Source organism: Megalops cyprinoides, chromosome 1, assembly GCF_013368585.1.
Source record: "Megalops cyprinoides isolate fMegCyp1 chromosome 1, fMegCyp1.pri, whole genome shotgun sequence".
Classification (NCBI taxonomy): domain Eukaryota; kingdom Metazoa; phylum Chordata; class Actinopteri; order Elopiformes; family Megalopidae; genus Megalops; species Megalops cyprinoides.
The window spans coordinates 71,474,113-71,490,501 of NC_050583.1; the positions used below are offsets into that span (position 1 = coordinate 71,474,113).

The 16,389-nt window shown below is 39.9% G+C and overlaps 1 protein-coding gene across 2 annotated transcripts in view; it reads right to left on the reverse strand.

The window, feature by feature from the left end:
• Nucleotides 1-1,498: 1,498 nt before the first annotated feature.
• znf646 (zinc finger protein 646) overlaps nt 1,499-16,389 on the reverse strand; it is a 39,567-nt gene continuing 24,676 nt past the window's right edge. The window contains exons 3-4 of one of the 2 annotated variants that reach the window (XM_036525887.1): nt 12,432-13,640; nt 1,499-4,779 (exon numbers count right to left, since the gene is read on the reverse strand). In XM_036525887.1, the coding sequence (XP_036381780.1) occupies nt 3,858-4,779; nt 12,432-13,640 (2,131 nt within the window). In that variant the 3' untranslated portion in view covers nt 1,499-3,857. Of the gene's footprint in view, nt 4,780-12,401; nt 13,641-16,389 lie in introns of both variants that reach the window. The other variant, XM_036525888.1, reaches the window with a different exon arrangement.

The window sequence follows — 16,389 nt, forward strand, 5'->3', positions numbered from 1 at the left end:
TGATGCAGTCAACATGGGTTTACACTACATTCTCCAAGACCTTAACTACCCAGGGACCTATGCAAGGATCTTGTTTGTCGACTTCAGCTCAGCGTAAATCACCATCAGACCAGAACTACTCCACTCCTAACTTTCCAAAATCTGTGCCTGCCCCCCACCTTTCAGTGGATGACCATCTTCCTCACAGACAGTAAGCAGCAAGTGAGGCTGGGGAAATTCACATCCACTTCCCAGACAATCAGTACTGGCACCCCACAGAGTTGAGTGCTGTCCCCACTGCTCTTCTCTCTTTACACCAATGACTGCACCTCCGAGGACCCCTTGGTCAGACTCTTGAAGTTTGCGTGCGGCACCACAGTCAGCGGTCTCATCCGAGACGATGATAAGTCTGCATACAGAATGGAAGCTATTCATACACCAGAATAGCTTCTTCCCACACACCATTACACTCTTGAACTGTTAAAACAGCAACGTTTCAACCATATCTCTTCTGCATGCTCACAGTGCAAAAGTTGTACAACTGTAGTGTGTAGACTGCACTCAGGTACATTTTATCTCATGCTCATTGTGCAATAGCTGTATATAACTAATTGCTGTACAGACCCACAGCCTGCAGTCATGTACACTTTATGTGTACAGACATGTACACAACTTATTGTACAGTAGCTGTTCATATTTATTTTTATATACCTCATTCATTCCATCCTTACTCCATTCCATGTATGTGTCCTGCACTACTGTAGTTTGTTGTATCACTACTGTTGTTTGGTATTTGTTGTTGTCACCTTTCCGTTGTATGAAAGCACTATGAGAGACATTGGAATCAGAGTCAAATTCCTTGTATGTGTAAAAGCATACTTGGCCAGTAAAGTCTGATTCTGATTCTGATAACCTCTCAACCATCTTTTCAGAACAATACACCAGAGTGATGTAATAAATATCATTAAATGGCAATACTAAAAAGGTGTTCACTGCCTTTTAATACCAGTGGTCATAGAAGAAACACCTCCTTTTTTATACCCAAAGATTAGTTTATTGTAAAACTAAACCAGTGTATAACCGAAACAAGCATGAATAAAGCAACAATGATCTTTACACTAGGTCTATGGTCAAGCCTGCTAAAGATGACATCACTGTTAAGCAATGTACAGTATCAGTACCAGTTTAGAACAGCATATGCCTACATAGTGATTTGCCAGTGTACAGAAAAATGTCAATCAACTGATGGGTCATTTTAATAAAAGTGGATTGCATACTTATTTTGGCCTACAGGTGTAAAACAAGTGTGCTAGTCAAAATAATTTCAGTTATTACATTCATTACCCAAATTCAATGTTTCTAAGTAAGACGAGCCTAGAAAGATTCAGATATTTTGTCATTCATCAGTGAAACTTGTTACTTGGGGCACTTCCTGGCAATTAATCTTTACTACTGATTTTCAATTAAAACAAATTCAATTGTAAACCTGTAATGATGTTTTTTGGATTTAAAAGCTGCTGACATAATATAGCATGATATCATGATGAAGACAGTAGGCCAAAATATTTCAATCTTTTATCTTTACTTAGAAACACAAAGTCTGTAGGCTATTTAACCAACAGGCTGAAACAGGAATACAGTTTTGTTTTGACAGACATGTAGATTTCCTTTTTTTCAGGTTCACAGGATTTATGCCAACAGACGCATAGTTTGGCAATCCTCCTTTAATTCAATTGGTGACAGTTTAAAATAGAAATGTTGAATGTGGATCTTTCATGAATGTAGTTACAGAGAACATACATATGTATGTCAGCATGACCCCTAACTGACTGCTACAATGGAAAATGCAGCTGATGAAAGTCTTGTAAACCCACTACCAGGCAACACAGCATGCTGACATGGACAGCAAAAATGTCAAGGTTTATGCATTTTGTAGTAATCTATACATTTTTCCAAGTCACTTTTGTCAAAAAGATTTAAAATTCTATGGGACTACCTACCGAAATAGCAGAAAAAAATCTACCTCTCTTAGCAACAGTATATACAGTGATGTATAAATATGATTAAAGTACATCCCTCATCTCAGCCGAGGTCTTTTACTAATAACAGAAATGAAGAAATACATATTTACAGTTTTAGATTAAGTATCAGTAATAATGTGTTACATGACTTTTTTCCCCAAAGGAAGCATATGACCCTATAAAAATCATTCTCAATAACCCTGACCTTTGCTGGACAAATTGAGGATTTTTTTTGCCAACACTCTTAATTAAAGAACATCCAAATAAGGCAACCAACCAAGGTTTTGCTCAACATCTTCAATGTCATGATCATAAAGCAATGAGTGTAGCTTATTTAATGCTACAAGCATTAAAACCTTGGTTCTGCCTGAAGCTTTGGCGCCTTCAAGCTTATACTGAGTTGTTCACATTCACAGCCACAACAGGGCTTTCTGAAAGCTATGTTAATTAAACATCATTGTGGTATGCCAAGCGCAAGTACATGTTGAGTTCACTTTTGGTGGGAACGGCTTCTCTGTATAACACTTGCTACATAATTCACCAACATGCCCATGGGTCAAATAGATAGCAGAATCATTCTGTCAGATTTTACATTCACCCACATAAGCCACTATACTGCAGTTCAGCTATCTGGTTATAATGTTAATTTCTACACTTCAGAACGATTATATTATGTTGAACAGTGATATCTGTTTCCCCATTATAAATAATTATTTTTTACGATGCAGCCTTGTAAGATTGCTTGCTTGTCATTGACTCAAATTAGTGTTATGAAGGAGCTGCCTTGTTACTCTAGCAATGCAAAATAATCCTGATTACAGAACCCACTTGACAAATAGTAGAATATTTTTAGAGTTTTACATAATGTCATATTACTTCATATAGCTGAGCGATGTTAGCAGTAAATTCAGATATGGATCAAACTACTGCAGTGCCAGTTAAAGTACTACTGGCAGACAGATCACAATTGACTCTCCTTTTGCTGAAAAATAAATACAAACCAAACATATAAATATACTATTTTAGTTTTTTACATATATGAAACAACTGGCAAGGAGGAGCACCTGGGGAAAGAGTTTCAATTTCCACCTATGAGGGTATTCTATAGAAGTAATTTAGAAAATGATGATAGTGAGGTGTGAGGGGGTGAGAGTGGGAAGAAAGGAGCAACCTTCAGAAAGTAAGATAAATTTCACACAGTGAAGAGGTACAAGATCTACCTTCAATCAGTGAAAAGCCTTAGGCACTGAGAGCTGCAGGGTCCAGCCTATTCCATCACAGGCTTTTCATGCATGTTTAGAAAGTTAGAAATGAAAGTTTTACTCTTTCCATTGTCAACTCAAATCATCTCCAAGAGTGAACGTGGGTCTTACAATGAGCATGAAAACCATTTAAAATGTGTGCCATTTGATTACCTGTTCACTGAAGCCAAGAATATCATCAAAAAAGGTCAGATTGTTTAAGGGAACTGCATTTTCTAGGTTTCTGGTTCTCTGTTGCTCATGGATAGCATCACCTGATGAATACATTTACATGTGAATGAAATTTATTGGTAGGCGGGGAATGTCTTTGGAATTTTATTTGGAGATTTTAGCTTTACCACCAGTCATACCAGTGTCATAGTCCAAAAGAGGCAGAGTGCAGTGTTTTGTTTTTTTTTTTTCTTTTTTTTTCTTCTTTCTGTCATCCAAAGGTATCACTCCCACTGAAAACTGTCCAACAGACACAATACACTGAAACTGTTGCCATTAGGTGGTGGAAGCTTCCAAATGAAGTCATACTGCTTCATAACTCTTCTTCCCTTGAGACGCCTTGAGGTGGCTGGAGATCCTCCCCATATACACTCTAAAACCACCCTCACAACAAAGGGCTTATTCCTAAACCCAAGAGGGCATTTGCACCCTTGTTCAGAGAGGCCTCAAAATTTCCCTGGGTCTGATGCACCCTCTGGTGATGGTGCAGATTGGACTTGCTGGAGAAACACTTGTTGCATTGTGAACAGGAGAAGGGCTTCTCTTTAGTATGGATGCGGCGGTGGCATATTAGTTGAGTGGACACTCGGAAGGCCTTACCACAGTCTGGGCACTGATAGCGCTTGGGCTCAATATGGATACGCCGGTGGTTCTTCAGTGCCATTAGGTTGGAGAACTCCTTCTGGCACGCAGAGCAGAAGAAAGATCCTGTCTTGTGACTGTTCTTGTGGTTAAGCAGGGAGCCAGCATGGCGGTAGGTACGACCACAATGTTCACAGGTGTGCACCTTCTCTCCTTTTGCCTTGAAACCAGGGCTGTCTTGCTGCCCTGACATGTCTGACCAAACACAGTGCTGGTAGGGAGAAGCCGGTGCCAGCTGTGGTAGGCCATTTGGATCCAGTACTTGGGCCTGCATCAGGGTAAGGTCCAGTCCTGACCCCCAGCCAAAATTTGTCCCCATCTCACCTTTTCTTACCACTTCCTGCTGTGGTGGCTGCATCTGGGTCTGGTGGTACAATTCCCGGTGCTGCAGAAAGCTGGCTGAGCTGGGAGCACAGGAGAGAGACTGCTCTTTGTTGTGCACACGGCAGTGACTTTGTAGGTGTGAAAACACACGGAAAGTCTTACCACAGTCTGGGCAGCAGTACCTTCGCACCTCAGAGTGAATGCGCCTATGATTCTTGAGTGCCAACAGGTTGGAGAAGGTCTTTAGGCATATGGTACAGTGGTAGATGCCAGTGGTGTGAGTCTTTTTGTGATTAAGCAGGGATCCAGCATGGCGGTATGAACGCCCACATTCTTCACACCTGTACAAGAGAGGAGACCAACAGATACTTTTCAAAACCATATCTAAATCATTCCTTATTGTTCATTTTTGCTTCATTGAAGGAACACTGAAGGTTTGATTTCTCTGCTCACAAATTAATTCAAATAATTTGCATAATTTGTAACAACAAAGACTAAACAGAGTAACAAGTACAATATCTGAAGTTACACAATAATATAAAATGAGATTAACTTTGATCCACCATTGGATTCAATATTTCTGTTGTCAAAGAATGTTGCAGGACAGCCCATGTCTTACAGCCTTGTCAATATAATCACATTTATAGAACATATATATTTGTTCTTTACTTTTAAAAAACTACATTGAAAGCATTTTTGTCAAAGGAAACTCTTACTAAATGAACACTGAAAGATAAGGTTCATGTGTTGGTATCTTTGGTGTGGGACCAGACCCATTTATCTTTCAGAGCCAGAGATGTACAGCAGACTCATGTGTCTAAATCACTGGCTGGGTGACAGGTGTGTATCCAAAGATGTGGCACCATGGCATTCCCCTTCGACCACACTGGCTACAGAATGAATCTGTTGCAATGAATTAGTGCTTTTTACATGTTATCAGTTATGTTAACAGTCCCACTATTTTCCAAGAGTCTCTCGATAGCCTTTCATGTGGTCAAGGAATAGTTTTTAATCCATTCTTCCCCAGCTGGCCCTGGGTTTGCTGTTTTTTTTTTCTCTCTGGAATTCTCTCTGGAAAATGCATGAGGCGACATGTTGAGCATTTTGTGACAACATCAATTGTAAAAATGCCCTACAATAAACAAATTTCAATTGATTGATTGATTGATTGATTGATTTCATTATTGACAATTAATCCCGATTAAGTAGGAACAAAAATACAGGGAGTAGACAAAATAATGTGAGCAAATGAAAATGTCTTATATTTTCAAGTAACTAAATCAATTAAAATGGAGACTACACATTTCATATTAATGTCAGAACTATTTTCCATTATGTTTGTGCTATGAAGGACATTTTGAAATTAACACTTTAATATGTGAGTTTCTAGAGAGCCATGAGAGAGGTCAAATAGTTGGTGCCCCCACTTCAGGTACGTCAGTCACAAAAATGGCAAATTATTTAATTCAGGGGGAATAGTGTAGAAAATCTTGATGGCCTTCAATGCTCAAGATGGTGGCACGCACAGACGCAGTGGCTTCAAGCTCCCCGTGTAAGTACCGTCTATTGCTGTTATTGCTAGTTTACTTTTCCACGAAAGGGAGGCAAATTTACTACGATACAGACGACAGGAACTCCTTTCCTGCCAATGCACAGACACTTTACTATTATTTTTTACTTATGTTCCATACTACTCCTCATATTCTATATATCACACATATTTATTATTGTTGTATTTAAATTCTTGTTATATGTTGTCATAGCACTGACACGGCGTAGCAACTGCAATTTCGTTGTCCTGAAAAATGACAATAAAGCTGTCTTGTAACCCAAACAAGGGAGAACTGCATTAAAAAACCCTGCATCATGAGCTTCACTTGATTTTTTTTTATAAAGCTGATGTTTATGGCAGGACTGCCATTCTGAAACCACTTGTAACCAAGGTCAATGCACAGCATATTAGAATTATGCCCACAGAATCCAAAGCCATTTTAGGTGACCAGGTGCACTCTATGGTGCAAACATTGTTTCCTCAAGATGTTCCCATATTCCAAGGTGATAACACCCTATACAGACTGCAACTAGTTTCATACAACAGTCAATCAACATGCAGATATTGTTTGCCTTTCACTGGCAAAGCTCTGACATTCCACTAATTGCTAGGTCTTTTATAGAGATTTAAGTATGTAGAAATAATTCACATTTAACTGTTGACACGTGGAGGGGAAAAATACACTGTGGACTCAGGAGAAAGCAATTATGCTTATTTAGTTCTTAAGAAGGTCTGTACAAGTAGCCAAGTAGTAAATAAAATGTCAAGATGAAATGTCCACATTAAATTGTATGAGCTAGCTAGCTGAAGTTAGTTGTAAAGAAACCATTTGTTTTTTCTGTATCTGAGTTTTTAGGTAGCTTGTTCAGGGTTTGAAATGAACAGTAGATAGCTTCCTAGTTAAATATAACTTTTCACTTTTATTTCAATTTTATCTGCAAAAACTGTAGTCACCCAATAATCCAATTGGAGAGGAGTGATATCTCCAGCGGTTCACCAGCCATTAGATTAAAACTTTCTCTCTGGGCTATGGAACTCTTTGCTCGGAGAACATCAGGGCTGCACGGACAATTTCTACTTTTAAGTAGCTATTGAAAACCCATTTTCAAGCATTTTAAAATCCTTTTCCCCTTCACGCAACCCTATTTTGTAATTTGAGAGAGAGATTTTGTAAAAAGAGATCTGATCAAAATGAATGCAGTCCTTCAATACACCCACATGAAACTAACAGCTGTTTTCGTACTGCAAGTCACACAGCACACTACAGTGGAATTGGTGCTCACTGAAGTATACGTGATAAACCGAAACAAATCACAGGGTGAGAAGGAGGAGATGAGCTACCCACCCCCTAAAGCATACATTTTGATCTGATTAATTGATTTGTGATACATAATTATGGAAATAAAATGAAAATATTAGAGGAGTATTTCTAAACCATGTTTGGATTCTTTACATACATTTACGTCACTCCATCCTCGGGTTTGTGATCATGATTAGACACCAATCTGTTCGGCTGTTGTAGGCACCCGGTCATTGCAGCTGCTTTTTATTTTATGTGTATTTGTTTTTTTAACATTCCTTTTTAATGTCCATTATTGGAGAGCTCTGTATAGATACTTAAAATATAAATATTTATTTTACATAAATAAAATAGTGAGCGTTTTCCATAAATACAGTTGTTACTATTCTGCTTACTTTTTCTAACATGTTATGCCATAATATTAAGAGCACTGCACAGAGCAAAGTATGAACACTAAATATTATTCAATTTCTTAAAAAATGAATATCATAGATTGCTATGAAAGAATTCACAAGAAGCTGAATACACTACTTTCCACTGTTGTGTTCAATATGAAGAAAATTAAATTAAATGTCATTGTATGAATAATATTAAAGGTGACATTTTTACCTACTTTTACACAAGTTGACACAGTTCCCTGAGGTTTTTATAAGAGAGCTGTGGCATTTTTTGGTCAAAATACCACAAGGATAAAGCACTACGGCACTATCTTCACCTTGCAAAAACAGCACTGTCTACAATGGCAGCTTTTGAGCGCTACTTCCGTATTATGATAATGAGCCCCTGATAACCACACCCCCAACTTCAGCGTGGTGTACCCACGTCGGTACTTTTCCAAGCTACCATGGCGACCGTTGAGCGTGACTCCTGAGCAAGAGCATAAAGCGGAGCGTTCTAGAAACTTTGAGCAAGAGATGGCTGCTGGAGAAGACGGAGCGTTTATGATTGCTATCAAATGCTGTGAATGATCTAATATTTTTTTTCCAAAATATCGCTCGGACAGAAACGCTCATTTTTTAGCAATCGAGCTTGCCAGGGTCAACTTGCAGGCTATCCAAGATAACGTAGCACTGTATCTTGGCTGCTAGCCAGATCTTTATCAGACATCATATAAGGGTATATAAAAAGCTAGCAATCAGCAAATGAACTACAATGCTTATATCATATTAGTAGTCTAAGCTGTTTTGTGGGTGAGTCATAAGTAACACGGATGCATTTCTGTCAAACACAACTTTTGTTTGCACTAGCAGCATAAAGTAACAGAGCGTGTGGAGGCCAAGGGAAAGTACACCGTTGTCGCTTGCGAAAACAAAATGGCGGCGCCGTGGGTGGAAACGTGCAGATTAAGGGGCGGTAATATTATAATAAGATCCCCCTCCTACGTCACTACGGGAGCGAAATCTGAGCGGCTCGTTTTTTCACATGCTTGCAGAGAAAGGCTGACCAAAATAAAGTTACTGGGTTGTCGTTTTTCACGTTTTCAGGGTTGGTAGATGCACCGGGGACCCGATTATAGCACTTAAACACAGAAAAAGGCAGATTTTCATATGTCCCCTTTAAAAACTAGGTTGCAATTAAGAAGCCTGTTCTGACAGCAAAACTGGCACCCTGATTCTGACTACATCTGAATGACAATTGAGGGCATGTCATCTGGTCAGAGGTAATTAAAAGTAAATTGATCTTTTTCGAGATGCTCATCTGCATTATGATTGGCATAAAAAGGTGAAGTCTATTGAGGAAAAACCCTCAGTCAGTCAGTTTTGTTTGACATCTGTGCATCCTAGAACCCTTTTTAAAGATATAGGAATCATGAACTCCAACAAGTAATATGACATTACATATCATGACATTTTAATGAAAAGTTTGGTTCCCTAAGAAACATCAGGGCTGCATGGATTTAAAGAATCCTTTTAGAAGCCTTTTTTCCCTATTAGATCAGTTAAGGTTCACTGTTAATAGCAAATCATTAACTAATTATTATTAATATTAATTGTTAGCAACATGATTTGAAGTTAATACTTGTATTATCTTCTGCATCACAATATGTGTCTCCCAATTCCTGTCAGCATCTCCTGCAGGGTACACTTGCTGTTTTTCATGGTCTTGCTCCATTTCCAACCTTATACAGTGTGTGCAGAATTATTAGGTACATTGATCTTTTAATTAAAAAAAATAGTTTTAATGAAGCAAGTACTTTCCTTAGAGCACAATTCAGTTTTATTTTTGTTTCTATATTGACAGTGTTTAAGATTCCTTTGCTTTTATATAACAAAAAATGCACAATTCCTCAGAAAGAGGTGTGCAGAATTATTAGGTACAGAGATAATAGCACAACTATTACAACAAAATTTTAGGCAGAACCAAATGGAAATTAGAAAATGAAATGAAAACTGTAAATGAACAATGTCTTTAAACATTACTAACCACAAAAGCAGCAAAAAACATGTTAAAGTTCAGTCTTAGTCCCTTCACTTGTTCACATAGCCTCCTTTTCTTTCTACCAATGCCGTCAATCTTCTATCCACAGAATCAGTCGAACTTGTCGAAGTAGATTTTTACACCCTGCTCTACTCTAAAAGGGCCCACAACCTCATTGTTGATTATTCCTGCCCATACCATAATTCCTCCACCACCTTGCTGCCTTCGAAATCTGGTCGGAGCTTCCTGTCCATGAGCTATCCAGCCTCAAGCCCATCCATCAGGACCATCTAAAGTCACCCTCATCTCATCCGTCCATAATACTTTGGCAAAATCCATCTTCATGTACTTCTTTGCCCATTCAAGACATTTTTCTTTCTGTTCCTTTCTCAAAGGAGGCCGGGTTTGTGCCTTTTTCACCTCACAAACTTCACGAAGTACACTACATCTGGTACTACGAGGTACATTTGGCAAGCCACAGCTTGTGAATATGGCTGAACTGGTTTGTAGAGGGTTTTTCTTTACCTCTCTCTTTATTCTTCATAGAGCCCTCTGATTCAGCTTTCTTCTTTTCTTCTCCACTCTCCTCTTCCGCCCTTCTTGAGAATTGTTCACGAAACACCTCACAGTTCTCCAGTTTCTATTCAAAACTTTTGCTATTTCTCTTATGCTTGATCCCTCAGCTAGCAATTTCACTATTTTATTCTTTTCATCAGGTGTTAAGTCTTTTTTCTGCCCCATCATGGTACCTACTTGAAAAGTACCTAATAATTCTGCACAGGCAATGGAGGCAACTTCTTTCTTACTTCACCTTCTGGTTGTCTGACAAAGAGGACTTGCACCCTATATGTTCACAGTCACAGCTGTGAACAATTTAGATGATCAAACAGGCTTGAGTGAGCAATTAAAGCACGGTTAAACCTCCCAAAACACGTGTACCTAATAATTCTGCACACACTATATATCCCTTATATATCTCTAGTTCCTTGCCCTCACAACACTGCAACATTTACATTTACATTTATTCATTTAGCAGACACTTTTATCCAAAGCGACTTACATAGGTTACAGTTCTTTACAATGTTATCCATTTATACAGCTGGTTATTACTGAGGCAATTGTGGGTTAAGTACCTTGCCCAAGGGTACAGCAGCAGTGTCCCAGCGGTCTCCCCCTAGGAGACTTTCTTGAGGAACTGGATGTTCTCCTCAGCTCTTTTCCAGAGTATGGAACTCCCCTGAACCTGCTGAGGGACTTCAACATTCATCTAGAGACTCAAGCTTCTGGATTCATCCATCTGCTCCACTCCTTTGACTTCACCCTAATGTTGTCTTCTCAGACACACAAGGCAGGAAAACAGCTGACCCAGGTCTTCCTGAAGGACTGCTCCACCTCAGACCTGAAAGTCCACCTCTCTGACCACTACATTGTCTCCTTTTCTCTACCTCCTCCTCTTTACCTACCTACCTCTGTCACTTCTCGCTCTGTGCACACCTTAGTTTGCCTGAAGGACATTTCACAGCAGATGGTGGACTGCCACCGAAAGCTTATCCTGGCTAAGACTGAGATGCTTTATATCCTCTCAACACCTCACCCTCAGCCTAGATTCTACAAGCTATTTCACCAGTAGCACTGCTACTGCCTTGGGGTAATGCTTGACAACTGTCCTTCTCTTGCAGTGGGTCAAATGTGCAGATTCTTTTTGTACAACATCCAAAGAACCTACCCCTACCTCACTATCGTACTGCTTGTACTTCAGGCCCTGGTCTTCTCATGCCTGGACTACAGTAACTCCCTCTTTGCTTGTCTTCCCGCCTGTGCCATCAAATCCCTGCTGCTAATCAAGAATGCTGCTGTACGACTTGTCTACAACCTCCCTAAATGTAGCCAAGTCACACCCCTACTCACCTCCCTTCAATGGCTTCCTGTTACAACTTGCATCAAGCTCAAAACTTTGGTGCTGGCATACAGGACAGTGTATGGGACAGCCCGCTCATACCAACAGTAAGTCTTCAAACCATATGTACTGCCCAGATTACTATACTCTGCAACCATGGGGCACTCCTCTCAGTACTGGTCCCCCCAGTGGTGGAATGAGAGTCAGGACAGTAGAATCACTGGTCATCTTCTGACGCAGACTGAAGACCCACCTCTCAGTTCTACCTCAGTCCCCACTCCCAAACACCTTCTACTTGTATTACTTAATATCACAATGTGTAAAGGATACTGTGAGCTAGTGACCATGATGTATGGTAGTGTGTGTTCTTGGATTTCCTTAGTTTCTAGCCCGTCCAGTTTCAGGTTAGCACAAGTTAATTTGTGGTAGCCCTTGAATAATGTTGTTCTCACACTCACTGGTCTGGGAGTGTTGTTAGACTGGTCTGACAGTTAAGCATGCAACTTGAGTGGGTACACTTTTGTTCTGTTGGCTGGAAGTCACTCTGGATAAGAGCATCTACTGAATGTAATGTAATGTAACGTAATATCTATCCACAATGATTTACCTCCATCTTCATGTCATTCATTTTGAATATATAAACATAATAATAATACATAATTCAAGAAAGCAGTTCACAAATAAAAACGGACGTCTGCCCAGAGAAATCTTTAGTATTGAGCTGATGATTTTTCTGTGTACAAATACACAAAATTGATTATTGGGTAGGATAAGGAACATAACGAATAACACTTACAGTAAGGGCCATGACCAGGAAAAGACTTACGTAAAGCATCTCTCTCCACCCTCTGCCCTGGTCACATTACTCTCCTGGTTCTTCTGGCAGTGATGCCTCTTCAACCCAGACTTATCGCGGAAGCTTTTGCTACATTCAGAACAGCTGAAGTGCATTTTTCCCTGAATGTGGATCTTTTGGTGGTTGTGGAGTACACTGGCAAGACGGAAGGCCTTTCCACAGCTGGCACAGACATGCTTCTTCTTTTGTGTATGGATGCGTGCATGGTTGCGAAGTGCCATGGGATTTGAAAAGGGTTTAGCACAAAAAGAGCACTTGAAATGGCCCATCTTATGTGTGTTCTTATGGTTCAGAAGGCTGCCAGCATGGCGGTAGGTACGACCACAGATATTGCAGCCAAAGGGACGATCCTCTTTTTCTTGGTGTGCCCTGGCACCAGCTTTCTTATCATTGCTCATACCATTAATTTGACTCTGTGTGGTTGCTGAGGTGGATGATGGCTGTATCCCACAGGCATGTGCTGAAAGCTGGTCAGTTGAAGTAAACACCTTTGGGCACTCCTTACATTTTGAATAGTTGCCCTCCTTTGCACTCCTGTCACCCACTCCCTTAGCCCCTACACTGGGTGCTTTCTTCCTGCTGTGTGAGCGGACATGGCTAGACAACTGCTTCTGTCCCCGGAAGGCCTTCCCACAGTCTTGGCACGTATGCTTCTTGACTGCAAAGTGGATGCGCAGGTGGTTTTTCATAGCCAATTGATTGGAATATGTGTTATTGCAGACAGCACAGTAGTACTCGCCTGTCTTGTGGGAGTTTTTGTGGTTGACTAGGCTCCCTGCATGCCGATAGGTCCGTCCACACTGGTCACAAGCATAGGGGCGAAGGTCAATAGTTTCTCCTTCCTCCAACTTGACCCCAGATTTCATTTCCACCTCATTATCCCTTTCAGAGCACATCTTTTTGCAGCTGTGGGTTTCTCCACATCTGTCACAAAGAACAGTAGCTCGGTGGTTCTTAGACTTGGAGTTTTTGCTTCTAGAGGTGGACTTGTCATCCATATTATCATTTGTACTATGAATGCCAGTTCCTCCTTCTGACTCAGTCCCATTTATCTGCACGGGAGGTTTGAACTGCTTATTGAGCTCCTGGGTTTTCACCCAATGTTCTTGATGGATTCTCAGATGGTTCATGAGTTGTTTCTGGATTTTGAAGGCTTTGCCACATTCATCACACTTGTGCCTACAGTGAAGAAGACAAGAGAAGAAATGCATGAATGAAACTGCTCTACAGCATACGAGAGACTGAAGTCAAGAGTGAGTCCTAAGCAAGTCCTTACTAGTCTTGACTCAAGCTGTGAGAATCAATGGCTAAGTCTGTAGTAAAGTCCTATGTTGCAACAGGTCAAGTACCCATCAATTTCAGTCATATGTATTATGATATTTGAACATACTGTATAATTCTTTTTATATTCTGGTAGCTGGAGGGAGTTTCAATAGAATTCTCTTTATATGAAACAATTGATAAATTTAAGTATGCAGGAATTTTATGAAGGCATCTGTGTTCCACAGTATCCCACACAGTAAGTGGTGAAGCATCTTGGACAGTGGTGCTGCGAGGTCCAAACAAATTACTTGTTTTGACCACTGAATAGTCTGTAATTCTTTTCAAACTTGCAGCAGCATTAATGCAATGTCCCTGTTATGATGTATTAGTGTTGTGCAAGGGTCTTTCACATTTATTCAATGTAGCCTAGACAGTTTTCTATCCATCTTACAATTATAGGAATTAGCTGGCTGTATTCATGGAAGGGTACAGCCTCTCCTCACTCCTCAGCCATGTGTCATCCTGAAGATGTTTTTATGTGATTGAAAATGTAAGATAGTGCATTTCATCCTCTGTCTGTGCCCACACGTTGCAGACCTCTGCGAGATCATGATATCATATTTAAAGACATTAAATCTTAAGATTGTGTGCGGCAATCAAATGTGATGAAATGCAATTGGACACTATTTCACACTCACAGAATTTGGACAAGTAACCCTTATGAACTGGGCTAAAACTCAAAACAAAGGACTCAAGACAGCAGCACATTGGGTCATAGGTAGGCCCTGGAGTTTTGCTCTGGCAAGTGACCTGTGGGACATTCAATCTATATTTCAATCATTACCATCCAGGTTTCCTTGTAGACACTCCAATCTCTGCATACAGCACACATATATAACTACAATTATCAGTAATATAATTGTGACAATTAGGACTTCACTGGTATAAAACAAAAATACAGTTATGGGTAAGGGAGGAGGAAATGAATCATTGACACACAATGTTGTGTGCAAGAATATCTACGTGCTACACTAAGATGATTTATTTTATAGAAATCACAAAAACACACAAAAATAAAAGTATGAGATTGATGTGGGTGAGCTGAAGAAAATGTGTTTCAGTCAACCAGTTGAATTTGTACCCTTCAACAAATCTGCAGTTTAGATGTGGAATCAATGTGGAAAAAATCATTCTAACATGGAGTACTGCTTGTCAGTTGTCAGTCAACTGTTTATGCTGTGAGAAATTTGTCTTCATATATATTTTTTTTACACAATATCATCATTCCATGAAAGAAGAGAATGTAATTAAATGAATTAAATGAATTTAAAAAATGATTAAATGTAATGACATTCATGTGTAGCATGTAAAGGACACACATTTCTGACCATCAATTTGCTAATGCTCTCCTCTCTTGTTCCTGCTGAAGTGCACCTATTAGAACTCCAGATGCAAGTAATGGTTGTGCAGCCCACCTCAGCTCTCCTGGTCCAGCTCCAGATGCCTCACCTGTTCTTTCTGCCTCACTGTGCCCAGTCATGTGGACCACCCAGCCAACAGTCCTGACCATCCCCTCCTGCTCTTCCTCAGTCTTGACTTTTCCTACCAACTATGAAAATACTTCAACTCTAGAATACTTTTTGTGAACTCGTCAATACTTTTCACTCGTGAGAATGCAAGTGGCATCTAACTGGAAAATACCACGAGGAAATCTAAATCTGGACGTTTCTAAACTTGCAAGGATTTCACGCGACAATGTAACATACTACAAATGTAATCATTAATGGTCGCATACTGGGTACTACACTGAAAAATAGCATGCAGTATACAGTATATACTTGTGTAGTACGCAGTACACAGTATGCAGTAGGCGGTTTTGCAGACAGCCACTGCAATTTCTGCAGCGTACTTTTTCTGGCATGTCCTGTCTCCTGCACACTCTACTCAGGCACCACCCCTTGCCTAAACCAACCGGAATATTTCCAGTATGTGAGAACGCATCTGTCATGGACAATCTCCTGTTGTCTGCTATGAAATGAATGTGTGAATGAATGTGTGAAAGGGCAATTCCAGCCAATTTCCGGACCCGATTCTCCAGACATTTGTCCGGAGTTCATGTGTGAAAACGGCTTTACTTTTGCACATCTGAAAAAAGGGGACTCAAAATTAAAATGACTCTTTCTATAAAATGATAAAAGCATATGTGCATGTAAATATCATGAGATTAAAAGTAAAAGCTAGTCTCTATTTTGGTCTCATAGTCATTTTTTGATCTCAAATGCAAATGCCTAAAGTAGCAAAATTAGGGCACTGTATGTAAACACATAGGAAAGACAATTATGTTTGACATATTTTATTCTTTTTGCAAGGGAAATCCATCACACACAATTTGACAGTCATCCTTGCTGACACAGTGTACGCTACTGCCATACGCTATTGTATTACACGTCGACTGCAGATGGCATCAAGAAAGGTTGATTTTAATGTCACTGTATTTGTGTCAGACAATATGACCTATATGTTAAAGGCACATAATGACATTCTATGACTTGTTGCCAAATTCAAGGCATGTACTGTGCTTGTGAGTAGTATATGGGCAAGCTGCCGAACTGGTTGTCACTGTCAAAAAATGTTTCAAATATGGTTTATGCAGAAACAAATGCAC